Source organism: Pecten maximus, chromosome 4, assembly GCF_902652985.1.
Source record: "Pecten maximus chromosome 4, xPecMax1.1, whole genome shotgun sequence".
Taxonomy (NCBI): Eukaryota; Metazoa; Mollusca; class Bivalvia; order Pectinida; family Pectinidae; genus Pecten; species Pecten maximus.
In genome coordinates, this window is record NC_047018.1 from 32,175,969 (window position 1) to 32,190,157 (window position 14,189).

General features: G+C 36.1%; 1 protein-coding gene across 4 annotated transcripts in view; it reads right to left on the reverse strand.

The window, feature by feature from the left end:
• Positions 1-14,189, reverse strand: part of LOC117325849 (erbin-like) — an 82,409-nt gene that overhangs the window by 29,944 nt on the left and 38,276 nt on the right. For all 4 annotated transcript variants that reach the window (XM_033882347.1, XM_033882346.1, XM_033882343.1 and 1 more), the window contains exons 5-8: positions 12,886-12,975; positions 10,064-10,184; positions 6,914-6,988; positions 3,599-3,743 (exon numbers count right to left, since the gene is read on the reverse strand). In XM_033882347.1, the coding sequence (XP_033738238.1) occupies positions 3,599-3,743; positions 6,914-6,988; positions 10,064-10,184; positions 12,886-12,975 (431 nt within the window). The remainder of the gene's footprint in view (positions 1-3,598; positions 3,744-6,913; positions 6,989-10,063; positions 10,185-12,885; positions 12,976-14,189) is intronic.

Consider the following 14,189-nt stretch of genomic DNA (forward strand, 5'->3'; position numbering starts at 1 on the left):
AAAAATCTAAGCCAGTATCAAGATTAAAATCATTTTAAAATGTAACAACTTTTAAAAGGCCCTGGTCAGGTTTTTTGTTCTCAGGTCTGACCCGTTTTCTTTTGAAAAAATCTTCAAATTTCAAGACTTCATGGCATATCTAATCTTTTAAAACACCATATTTCACACATGTCTTAAATTTACACAAAACCTCTAAAAATAAATCATAAGTTTAATGTTATATATCATAAGTTTAATGTTATATATCATTAGTTTAATGAGTTTATAACATTTAAAACATAAAAAACCTTGTTACAACTCCTCTTAAATGTCCTAATGAGCTGACCCCTTTAACACATTAACGTGGCTCTAAGGTAGGACAGCACCCTTTAACACTATACCATTACTCCAATGTCCTTGTCACATAATCACTTCTCAGTACGATTCTGTAACACATGTGGAATTAATGAACTTATCTTTGTGAAAATGCACTTGAATTTGTGAATCCATTCTCCAGAATTTACCTTAAAAGTGATCTTTTATCAGGACTTCTGGTCCTTAAAAGGTTCTCTTTAGGACAGATAACATTGTATTATAGTTATTAATGTACAGTAGTGTAATCAACACCAGAGTATGATTAGGTACAGTGTTTTCAGTGCAATTCTCATACAGTGTTTCTTATATTTATTTTCAAAAAAGTTCATATCTAATATCAATTTCAATAATTTAAAGATGAAATTTAAATATATTTTATATCAATTTGTATAATTTAAAGATGAAATTTAAATTCATTTTATATCAATTTCAATAAATTAAGATGAAGTTTAAATTTAGTTTAAGTATTTTATAAAAGCCAATGTAATATCTATGATAAATTAAAAGAAAAAAATCTTATCAAAATGATACATAAAAGTCATTTTACAAATTCAGCATAACTGAAATATATCTACAGTATTTAAAAGTCATTTTACAAATGAAGTATTACTAAAATATATCTACATTATTTAAATGTCATTTTACAAATGAAGTATTACTAAAATATATGTACCACTCCAACAGAGCTGCCCTCCAGTACCCCAATATAGACAGTGTTTATGAGAATACCTATTCTGTATAGGTAGGCATCTTATGTTACCGATATACAAAACTGGATTATATGTCAAATTTCATAGCTGGTTTTTAGTGTGCTTTTCAACATAAAAATTTGAAAAGTGTTTTGTAATTGTTCAGATGAATTTTCATTTTGAAAAGTCATAAAATGTTGTCATTTTCCTCCACCACATAAAAAAGATAATATTCCCTATGATAGAGTCACAGAGACAGTGCCGGATGACAGAAGTTCTGACAATGTCGGGGTAGACTTATTTACCACATGTTTTATAGCTGTACGACCCCTTTCCATAGACACACCAATCTCAAGTGTATAACAACTATAACCTTTTCCCTTAATAACCAAACATATAAGTTGTCACCTCTCCCATGACTATATCAAACTTTTATGGACACAAACACATAAATATGTTTGTACAACGTCATGCGGCCTTTCTTCCATGTTATTTCATTTAGACATACGATTTACTGCCGTCACAGATGACAGTAAAATCATCGACCCATGATTCAAATCTTCTCAACAAACCCAGTAAATGGTGTTGGTGTAAACTGATTGATGTTCAGTAATTGTTGATGTCACAGTTAACTCCAGTTATCAGTCTCAGTTGACCAATCTTCCTTTCATCTTACAATATAAACAAGTGCAGGTATGAAATGACAAAATTCTCATGTTTAAAAGTCACCTTAATATCTGAGAAAATATCTGTGGGAAACCTGACCCACTGATAGCTACATTCTGACTAAATGTATATTTTTACTGTATAAGAACATTAGAAGGACAGGACGGGGCGTCCTTAACATAGGGATGAGATCACCCTAGACAGTGGTAATCGGAATATCTAACACTTAAACGTTTTATACCGATACGATCTGCTTTAAGCCAATTTGTATCGCCATTCACATCTGATTTATTCTGTATACAAATGGTAAGATTTATAGACGAATCCATCAGATTATCATGCCATCTTTTGCCTCAAAATATTCTTTTCTGACAAAAATTTTAAATTTCTTTTGTATGCAAAAGGAGATGCATATATATACCATCAGATGCTATATGGAATCCACTGATGTGAACATGTCTTTAATCATCTAGTCAACTTAAATGTGTACATATGAAATATGTTTATGATCATATTTATATTGAAGTATGACTGCATTTCTTAAATTCTTCTCTTAACAAATAAATACTGTTCGGGTTGGTCTCGATGTAAACATGTAAAATGACTAATGTGAAATAAATGACTTTCTGTCACCATAAATCAGTCAAGTAATTATTTAAAATTAAACAATAAAAAGTCACTCGTTTCAACAATTGTGTAGATCAATAGAGATATTGCTCCTCCCCAACGTTTCATTCTACTGCCCTAGCCGAGACAATGCTGTCTATGCCACACATATACTAACACAACATGGCCTGTGAAGAAGTAGCTACAAAACTTAAGTTGACCTGGCGAGTGATTGACTTCACTATCCTTGTTTTTTCTATTTTACAATCTCACAAAAATCTGATGGCAAATTCTTTATCTTGTCACTGTTTAAATGCCAAATACAAAGAAAGGCCATCATGCTTAATAGGTAGCCTTTGTATTTACGAATGGTTTTAGAATCTATCAAGATGCATACCACTACGGACATGCACATGGACACATGATACCGTTATAGCCTGGTCGTATAACCGTTACCTCCAATCAGGCAGAGGTCTAACATAATGACAGAGTGTTTTAGCCAATACCTAGCTGACCCTGCCATGTCACTGACTCTCTGTTCTATAGAGTTTGGCATGACTGTCTCATGTCCTGAGGAAAGACCACGTTAGTAACAGCTCACCAGCCGTGTAAAGTCTTCACTAAAGGGCTTTTGTGCTCAGCTCATTTAGAATTAACATTTTAGAAAGCAGAGAAGAACTCTTTTGTTTAAAGCTACAGAAAAACAATAATATTTTCGTTTCAGGATATCATTAAAATTCCATTAGACTTGAGTACATGTCAGGGAAAAGTTAAATTCCGCTGATTAACCTGTAATTTCACATGACCTTAGACGCCCAGGTCCTTCAGTTCTCAGACACTGGGCTACAGTTGATGGCTACCGTCACATGATTCTCAGGCCTAATCTAAAAGACATGCCTATAATAGATTGTATACACTATAACTGAGAACAACCAAAAAGTCATGACTTCACTGTTAAAAGTCTGAAAGGAAAGGTCACCTTGATGTCTTCAAATTATCCCGAAAAAAAAAAAAAAAAATGAAATTCTGCCTGGCACAATCTTTATCGTTTTTCAAGATCATTTAGTGGCCGAAATCAATACATAAAGATTATTAACTGAGAAAGGTCTTAATGTTGGTTGCCTGTGATGTGAAGGTTACACAACAAATCTTTACCCACAGAAAAGGAAGACCTTGCAGATGTTTGTGAGGTAAATTTCACAAGACAGTTACAGACTCAAGAATGCCCATAGCTGGGGGATGGCCTTGAAGGTGGTTAAGGTGAAGGTCACACAAACACTTACCCATAGACTCGGGAAGACCTTGAAGGTGGTTGCCTGTAAGGTGAAGGTCAGCCAAGGACACACAACCCTCTATCTCATCAGGAAGTGTCTGGATCCTGTTCTTTGTGCAGTCGAGGAACATGAGCTGCTTCAGGTTTCCTACCATCTGTAAGATACAGGGAGACAAACACAACTACAGATGATTGTGAAACAAAGACATTCCTGCTCAAACCTTTATGGAGCTTAAAACAGGTAGGATCTACAGTATGAAAAAAAAAAATTGAAATGACAAAATAATCCCAAATCATATCCTAAACTTGTTAATAACCAACGATTATTGACCAGGAAACCCACCTAAACCCGAGTCTGACAAAAGTATAACAAACAGGTATACAGGATGACTGTAACAAGCACTGGCCAGATCAGGTCAGGGTGACAATGATCAGGAGTAAGGTAGAGAACGAGTCTGGAGATACTATCACTTCAATGTCTGGCTGTTCATGACAGGTTCAACATTACATTTGGAAATCTGTTATTGATAAAAAGTCTTTTATACCATCAATCTATATGATATGAGTGATTTAGGTGTTAAACTTCTCTAACTAGTCATTTCTCTCAAGATATGATCAAGTGGTTTAGGGATTAAAAAAAGAAAATTGTGTGGAAAGCAACATGTTCTTTGGATGTTTAATATTCAGTTGTTTTTTTCAGCAGAAAATGAAAATTTCAGTTAAAATATAAAGAAAAGTAAATTTGCTCAATAATAAAACTTATTCTAGGACACCTGCATTAGGTCTTAATGAATCTAACCAGGCTGTCGGGTCGTCACAGGAATTCCAGTAATGAATGTAACAAGAGTGAAGCCTTCACATGATGTGCTCATCATATCAGCTTTCAAATCCATGGCCATAGTTAAATTTGATATAACTGCACAAGAAATTTAATTTAGAAAAGTTATAAAACCAATTTGGTTCTGTTCATGAGTTTTCTTGCTCATGAATTGAAAATGTTGACTTGTTTTCTTTCAAAATCACAAACCACATGAATACTGATGAATTCAAAACTAATTCAAGTGTATCCAAAATGCTATCTATAACGACTAAAATTTTGATAATTTTTAACCCATTTTTCATTATGAAGTGTAATTTCACCCAAAACTGACGATGACATAATTGGTTGATTCCAGCTGTAATGATCAGGTTGAAATGTAGAGAAATATATGCCCTACTCGAATCTGAAGCCGACAGGTGTACAAGTAAACAATGAAAGGTATACTGCAAGAACAAAATGACAGGTATACTGTCTCTGGGTACAAAATGACAGGTATACTGTCTCTGGGTACAAAATGACAGTTATACTGTCTCTGGGTACAAAATGACAGGTATACTGTCTCTGGGTACAAAATGACAGGTATACTGTCTCTGGGTACAAAATGACAGGTATACCGTCTCTGGGTACAAAATGACAGGTATACTGTCTCTGGGTACAAAATGACAGGTATACCGTCTCTGGGTACAAAATGACAGGTATACTGTCTCTGGGTACAAAATGGCAGATAGGTATGTGGAGGATGACTTCCTGCCTTATCACATGACAACTTTTAAAAGTTTAAATGATGCATGTAAGTGAAATAACAGTAATTAAAGCATAAGTATCCGATTTCTCTGAAGGCTGAAATAAAACAAAGTCTGGCGAGGACAATGCCGCTAGGCTATCTGACGAAAGTTCACCACACAGTTAAGCTATCACAAACATAATCTGACCCAACACCTTTCCAACCAACAATTAAAAAGAAATTTCATATCAAGTGTCAACGAAAAGCTCAGCCAGACGTTTAAAACTCTAGATGTTGGGTGAAATAGCTATGTAAAACGGTACAGATACCTGCACTGAGCCGGTAAGGGCTGATGCACAGTAAGATTTCTGAAAGGACTGGTAAAGATATCCCTAACAAAGGCGTATAAATTGTGTGTACAGTTACACCGCTTTGTGTCCTTTCTGTCCACATTATAGGTGATATAATACCAGACAGTTTACCCAGTCATTGTAGTAGGTTACAGGTATACCAACACTGAAGGATGCAACATACACTGCAGGTCGCTGCAGGACGAAGATGTCAACCGATATCAACACCTACATCAGTTTACATAAGAACTTAAACCAATGCCCTCAACCAAACACCAATATTAAAGAAACACAGAATAGGACTATAGGACTAGAATCCTCTATTGATTTACAAAAGAACTATACGATCATTCCCTCTGATCAAACACCAATATCAGGATGAATTTTCATCAGCAACTATTTGTAATGGTTTTCAAATGAAATCATACAGGAAATGAAAATCTTAAAATTGTTTTTAACTGAGAAGTGTAAAAAGTTTAAAAGAATTCTTTTAATATTCAAAATGAAAAACTTCTGTCAGACCTCCTCAAATTGCTTTCTTCATGTCAGGACCACAAGAGACATAGTAACATGGTACAATTGACAATGAAGTATGATAGCAGACACCGCCACGCACATGATGTCGAAAATTCACAACCTAGACAGAAGTGACAATGACTTTACAAATATTCCATTTTACCAGCATTTACATGACTTCATGATTTTTCTTTATCTTAACATTTTTTGTCAATTTAGAATTTCTTTGTAAGGTGTGAATTAGACTCGTCACCACACAAGGACATGTCTGGGGCATTCATTGTTCTCTTATGAAAATTTAAATTTCAACCAATCAACAAGCAAGTTATCACATTATAAATTTAAAAATTTAACACTGGGTTAGACACCATTCTTACCATGACGTAGCATTTTATTCATTAACATTTCTTCACATTACTAATTGTCTACTGGATATTTAATGCAACTGTCTCGTAACTTTTACGACTACCCCAGGGTATTGAGAAACTGTAAAAACGATTTTCTTTCAATTTCTCAATTTTTTTAAAAAGCAAATTTGGTATCTAGTATAATTTTCTCCAGATTGTCAAAATATCATTTGAAAATTATGAAAACAGAATTTATCAACAACAATAGTAATGCTTCTAACATGCATGTCTGCCAGACAGAAAATTGTGGTAATTAGATAATGAGATAATTATCTGTACTGCAATTGTACCAAGACCTAAACATTGTCGCGTCAGGAGGTGCTGAGTTGAGTATGAGTAGATGGTCATCTGACATACTAGGGACATATTGATTGGTCGGATAACTTGCAAATGAAGGCTTGTGGGAAATTTTATCAGGCCACAGAATGTTTCCTGCTGGTCACATGATGTATAAGTGTGATGTTGATTGTTCCGATATTATTCTGGGTGATGTGGGCACATGACTTACCGGCGTGACCTGGGCTATCTGGTTGTGGTCGCACCATAATTCCAGTAGTCCAGTCAAATTCCCTATCACGTCTGGCTGTAAAAAGAATTTCACATAAATATGTTAATGGAAGATTTGCCTAAAATTAACAAAATCTGTTAAGAAATACAAACATAAGAATATTTTGGACAAATTATTGTGAAGTAACCTGAAGGCAAGATGTGACAAAAACCAATTACTAAGCCAATTAACACCCTCTAATGTGTGGATTTTAACCCGGACTCATTAAATCAAGGTTGATACTGGTATACACCAAACAGTTACCATATAAAACTTTCTCATATTATAATCAATTTTTTGTAAATTCAACTATTAAACTTTTTTGATATGTGATTCATGACAAAAGAAATATGCTGACTTACATTAGGGACACTGTACCCTTCTGAAATCAATTATTTGCTTTGAATTTCAGTCACCATTTGTCAACAGTAATTTGAGACTAGAACCTCACACAGTGGGGAGTAATCGGGTAGAAGTGATTGCAGAACTGTCCCAGATACTATAGCCCTGTACAGGATAATTAAGCAAGATTCCGACAGAAATACTCATTGTTTATTGACATGAATTCTTTGAAGAACCCCCAGAATCAAAATCATAAGGGTACATAATTGGGTCAGACAGGGCTGTTATCTCCAGCTCCTTAGTACTGGCATTTGTCAACTTGTTTGTACTTTTGTAGTAGGCTTATCCTGGTTTCAATTTGTCTAAATCCCTATCCTGGTCTCCATTTGTCTAACGGCCCTATCCAGGTCTCCATTTGTCTAACAACCCTATCCTTGTCCCCATTTGTCTAACGGCCCTATCCTTGTCCTCATTTGTCTAACGGCCCTATCATGGTCTCCATTTGTCTAATGGCCCTATCATGGTCTCCATTTGTCTAACGGCCCTATCATGGTCTCCATTTGTCTAACGGCCCTATCATGGTCTCCATTTGTCTAATGGCCCTATCATGGTCTCCATTTGTCTAACGGCCCTATCCTTGTCCCCATTTGTCTAACGGCCCTATCATGATCTCCATTTGTCTAACGGCCCTATCATGGTCTCCATTTGTCTAACGGCACTATCATGGTCTCCATTTGTCTAACGACCCTTTCCTGGTCTCCATTTGTCTAACGGCCCTATCCTTGTCCCCATTTGTCTAACGGCCCTATCCTGGTCTCCATTTGTCTAATGGCCCTATCATGGTCTCCATTTGTCTAACAGCCCTATCATGATCTCCATTTGTCTAACGGCCCTATCCTGGTCTCCATTTGTCTGATGGCCCTATCCTTGTCCCCATTTGTCTAACGGCCCTATTCTGGTCCCCATTTGTCTAACGGCTCTATTCTGGTCCCCATTTGTCTAATGGCCCTTTCTTTGTCCTTGTGTAGTAGCGGCCCTATCCTGTCTCTGTCTGTCTAACTCACACCTCCAGTGGTGTTTGATCCTAGCGATCCTCTTTCAGACCATGTATACAAAACCCAGTGATAGGAATACAAATCTTCTGTGTCTGCCTGTCATATCACCCATTTGTCAAGTAGAATTATATACAGGGGAAAATTACCAAAGGCTAGAAACTTTAAAATTTAATCCTGATTTAATCCTTGAATCCCCTTACCCATGTATCATAATACGGATATCTGTGTGTATTTTAATACAATATCATTGTAAGCTACAATACCTCCGTCTATAATGGTACACCAATATGACAGGGATTGTAACACTCTGATTGGAATCACGACTTATTTCAAAAGAACTTACGACTTGATAATCGGTTAAACATATTTGTCATCGAGAAGAATGCAAGATTTGGCACATAATTTTTTTTCGTTAAATTCCCATGACACATACATAACAAAGGAGAACATTGCGTCTGATCAAACAAACTTGTATGTTTTTGAGTAAGGACTAAAAGTGTTCTGTTGAATCTCATAAAACACTGTCAACTTGTTTATCAAAAGTAACGATTATCCTCCAGCCTCGATAAAATTTCCACTTTCTTGTCAATTTACTTTGTTCTATGACACAAGTTTGTAATATAATTTGGGGACAGTACACACTGAACCAGATTCAGTTTCATACCTGGGGCTGGACCTGTCTAATGCGTAAACGCTGATGAGAATTTAGATAGTCTCATACCGCTCAACATTTGATAGGAAATGTATCCACACACAAGTTTTGGTGACAGCTCTTCAAATAATTTCTAAAACTTTCAACCCCTAGACATTTCACAGCCCATTGACCTTGAATATCACAGTTAAAGCATTTCCACCTCTATGTAGTGTAAACACCCTACATCCTTATGGCTAAATAACTACCCCATTCATATGCCAATACACTAAATCTCAACAGATCCTTGCATTCAAATTTTAAGAAAAAAAAAAGTAAATATGATAATATATGAAAAGTTTATCCACATAACAGTTAATTGGATATTTTTTTTCATAATTTTCAATTTTCTATAAAATGAGTATGTGATTTAGACTGGTGCATTTCTATAGACAGGTGCTTGTATGAAGCCTGGTTCATCTGTATGTAAATCAGGGGCAGACATATGGTACATCATATTATAACACCACACTAAATTTCTTCACCGCATTTCTCGTCTCTTTTCTAGCTTTTCATAGACTCTGAATAATTTATTTAGGCATTTTAAGATATAACTCTGCGTTGGTCGGTGATCGCTCATCAATGATCACTGTGGGATGATCATATCCGTCAATGTGTTAACATCAACACCACATACAGCATTAAACATGTCCTACACCGACAGAATTGTTTTGAAAAGTTTTACCATTTAAATTAAGTCAAGTCAAAATTTCAATTTGTTTTGAATTCTGAGTCATGCCTAAAGAGAATTATTTTGTAAATATCTACTGTTATTACATCATTATGAACTTCATTTTCAAATTTGCATTGAAATAGACTAATTTGTCAAATTACTAATGACTTGCTTTTGAATGAACATAGTTACATCAAACTTGATTCATTGTCATGTGTGTAAATCGCTTAGGACAACAACAGTGACTCTTTCATAATTCTTTGATTTTTGTAATGCCTTTTGACAAATCCACAATCAGAGTTATTACAATTTGTTAAGAAATCTGTTGAATAAACCAAAGATGAACTCACCAAATCTGTGAACTCATTGTGGCCGATGTCAAGTCTCTCGAGGTTGGTGAGGCGTGAGAAAGACTTTGGGAGTGTCTTCAGGTGGTTTTCACGAATCTCCAAAATTTTTAGACGAGACAGCCTACAACACAAAATAACCATTTCACTTCAACAAGTTTTAAACCTCTACCAACAATCTAGGATCTGTAAATGGTGTGTCCTTGTTCGATGATAGAACCTGGTAAATTGTCATTATGATGGTGAGAAATGCTTGATGATTGCATTTTGCTACCACAATCACCAACTCTTTTACCTTGATGATTATTAGATTTTCTAATCATGATTACAAAAAGTTTGACCTTGGTAATGATTGGATTTTCTAATCATAATCACTAATAGTTGACCTTGAAAATAATGGAATTCCACATGACTATAACTAGTTTGACCTTGGTAATGATTTGAAGTTCTAATCATGATGACATACAGTTTGACCTTGGCAATGATTTTCAAATCATGATTACATACAGTTTGACCTTTGTAATGATTGGATTCCACATGATTTTAAATACATTTTAACCTTGGTCAAAGATTGGCTATTTTAATCATGATTACCATTGCTAACACTTAATTTGATGATTTCATGTACACTTTATCTCTGTATAAATCAAATGTTCTTATATCATACAATCAGAAATCATGATAAAGGTAACATGTCCAGCTCATACATCACATGGCAGACATCACGAATTAAGGACACATTCATTACACATGCTGACTGATGTTGGAATAATTTAACCAACATGTCACAGAGAAGACACAGCCTTTGAAGAAGCAACAATAAAAAGAGGGCAATTTGTGCATCAAGCTTCTTTTACAGGCTGTGATGCCTTGGAGTGGGCCTATCCTAAACATGAGGACAGCATCCACACAACCCTGGGGAGAAACAATTAACCTACGCCCATGTAAGGCGAGAAGTTTCTGTGGCTCTTTGATCTGGATTATAATACCAGTGATCAGGGTATCTAGTTATACAGTATACCTGAACATCTGACCACCTACAGGGCACACTTGTCGACATTGTGGATTGTACAAAAGATGGAGGACAGGCAAAGACTGCATTTAGAGTGCATGAGGGACACAATTTGAGGTTTAGGGTTGGCAAGCCTACCAACATAACAGTAATGAATTTAAACCTTCTCTGCAGTTCTCATCCACTTTTCTACAAAAGGATATTTTCAATGAATAAGAATAACATTTTATTGAGAGGTACCCTAAGCCAGGTTACCGATATATTGTAGGAGTAAAACACCTATTCATCAATGTATCACTACAGAAAAAACATTTGGAAAGGAATTTTATCTTTGTATACAAGTATTTGGTGAGAGGAAGGGATTGTTTTTGACAATTCATACTTAAGTTAAAACATACACATTCTAACCATACCATTCGTAACCAAGCGTGATAAAAATGTCACAGTTTTTTAAAGTTTGATCACATTCTTAATTTGTCATTTTATAGAAATATTCGAGCAGTACTTGACTGATTTTTAAATGTGCAACTCATGCTGACTGGTTATAAATAAAAGTTGTAATCATGAAATATTAAGTCAGAAATCCAAATTAAGTATCATTTATTACGTGACATTAAATGATTATACAGAGCCTCACATGAAGACGCACGCATGTACATTTTTTCCTAGGAAAAGGTCATAGTAAGGAATGAGAGGTTAAGAGGACGCTGCGTAAGTGGGAGGGGGCGGTATATGTACATATCTCATGTCCCTGGGAGGTGGTTTAAGGTGAGGACTGTGATGTTAAGAGGACGCCTGGTAAGTGGGAGGGGGAGGTGTATGTACATATCTCATGTCCCAAGGAGGCGGTTTAAGGTGAGGACTGCAAGGTTAAGAGGACGTCTGGTAAGTGGGAGGGGGAGGTATATGTACATATCTGACGTTCCTGGGAGGTAGTTATGGTGGAGGAATGAGAGGTTAAGAGGACACTGGGTAAGCGAGTAGGGAAGGTATATGTACGTGTCTGATGTCCCTGGGAGGTAGTTATGGTCGAGGAATGAGAGGTTAAGAGGACACTTCGTAAGCGAGAGGTGGTGGTGGTGGTGGTGGTGGTGGTGGTGGGGGGGATACGTGCGTGTCTGACGTTCCTGGGAGGTAGTTATAATGGTCGAGGAATGAGAGGTTAAGAGGACACTGGGTAAGTGAGAGGTGGTGGTGGTGGTGGTGGGGGCGATACGTGCATGTCTGACGTTCCTGGGAGGTAGTTATGGTCGAGGAATGAGAGGTTAAGAGGACACTGGGTAAGTGAGAGGGAGGATGGGTGGATATATTCATGGGAGGTAGTTATAATGGTCGAAGAATGAGAGGTTAAGAGGATGCCGATTAAGTGAGAAGGGGAGGTTTATGAACATGTCTGATGTTCCTGGGAGGTAGTTATGGTCCAGGAATGACAGGTTAACAGGACGCTGGGTAAGTGAGAGGGAGGAGGGGTGGATATATTCATGGGAGGTAGTTATAATGGTCGAGGAATGAGAGGTTAAGAGGATGCTGGGTAAGCGAGTAGGGGAGGTATATGTACGTGTCTGATGTCCCAAGGTGGAAGTTTAAGTTGCAGAATGAGATAAGTTAAGGGGATAATGGGTAAGGGAGAGGGGAGGGGTGAGTATTTAAATACATGAGTCGAGGAATGAGGGGTTTAGAGGACACTGGGCAGGAATGATGGGCGAGTGTGCTAATGATATGTGTAAGTCAATTTTTCCTAGAAGGTGGTTACAGACAATGAATGCGTCGGCAAATTGGAAGGAGGATTCATGGTAGGAGTGTTGTTACATACCTGCCAAAATTCCCTGGGAGGTAGTCGAGGAATGTATCATTCAGAAACAGTTGTGTGAGATTTAGGAGCTGTGTGAATCCATCAGGTAACCTATAAATATTTAAACAAAAACATATTAGATTTCTGAGACAAAATTTTACAAAACAACATATAAAACACAGCTAAGTTGTTTAAATAGCATATAAAGATATGACAGTAAGCATGCAAAGAAGTTCCCATGACAATGTGTGAAGTGTTTACTATGACAATGTGTGAAGTGTTTACTATGACAATGTGTGAAGTGTTTACTATGACAATGTGTGAAGTGTTTACTATGACAATGTGTGAGGTGTTTACTATGACAATGTGTGAAGTGTTTACTATGACAATGTGTGAAGTGTTTACTATGACAATGTGTAAAGTGTTTACTATGACAATGTGTGAAGTGTTTACTATGACAATGTGTAAAGTGTTTACTATGACAATGTGTGAAGTGTTTACTATGACAATGTGTGAGGTGTTTACTATGACAATGTGTGAGGTGTTTACTATGACAATGTGTAAAGTGTTTTCTGTGACAATGTGTAAAGTGTTTACTATGACAATGTGTAAAGTGTTTTCTGTGACAATGTGTAAAGTGTTTACTATGACAATGTGTAAAGTGTTTTCTGTGACAATGTGTAAAGTGTTTCCTATGAAAACAGTTTTCCCTATGATTTTTTTTTTGCTGGGTTTGTTACTCTGTGAACAGTCAAGGTCATTTTGAGGCAAGGCCATGTAGTAGCTGTTTGCTACTTCACAAGTAACATCTACTGAAATTGACACAACCATGGCAAAACATGAAACTAATGCTATGAGAATATTGAGGTATGCTACTGCATCTTTTGTTGACATTAATTTGTTTCCCTAAAATTTATAAACATGGTAACAACTAAAATTGTGTATTAAAGAAGTGTTTACCATTAGAAAGTCAACAAATATGTAGTGCATCAACATGATTTTTATAAATTCTTGGATGAAAGTGTCTGATTATTGAAATACTAAAATAGCTTTTGTTTTACCGAAATCTAGTATTAACTTATACGAGGGAAATTATTTTTAATACTGAATTCTGTATTGATACAGAAACCTTTGATCCATTTAAGTTATTACCTATTAGTCACTATCACACAGAACCCTTAGATTTTTTTTAGATTGGATATACTATAGCTGTGTAGGTCTGAGAAAACCAGTCATAAAAACACGACAATGCCTAACAATGATGGAGTAATAAACAGGTATGTACACCTTTAGGTTAAGTATCACAGGGGTCTGATGGACCTTTT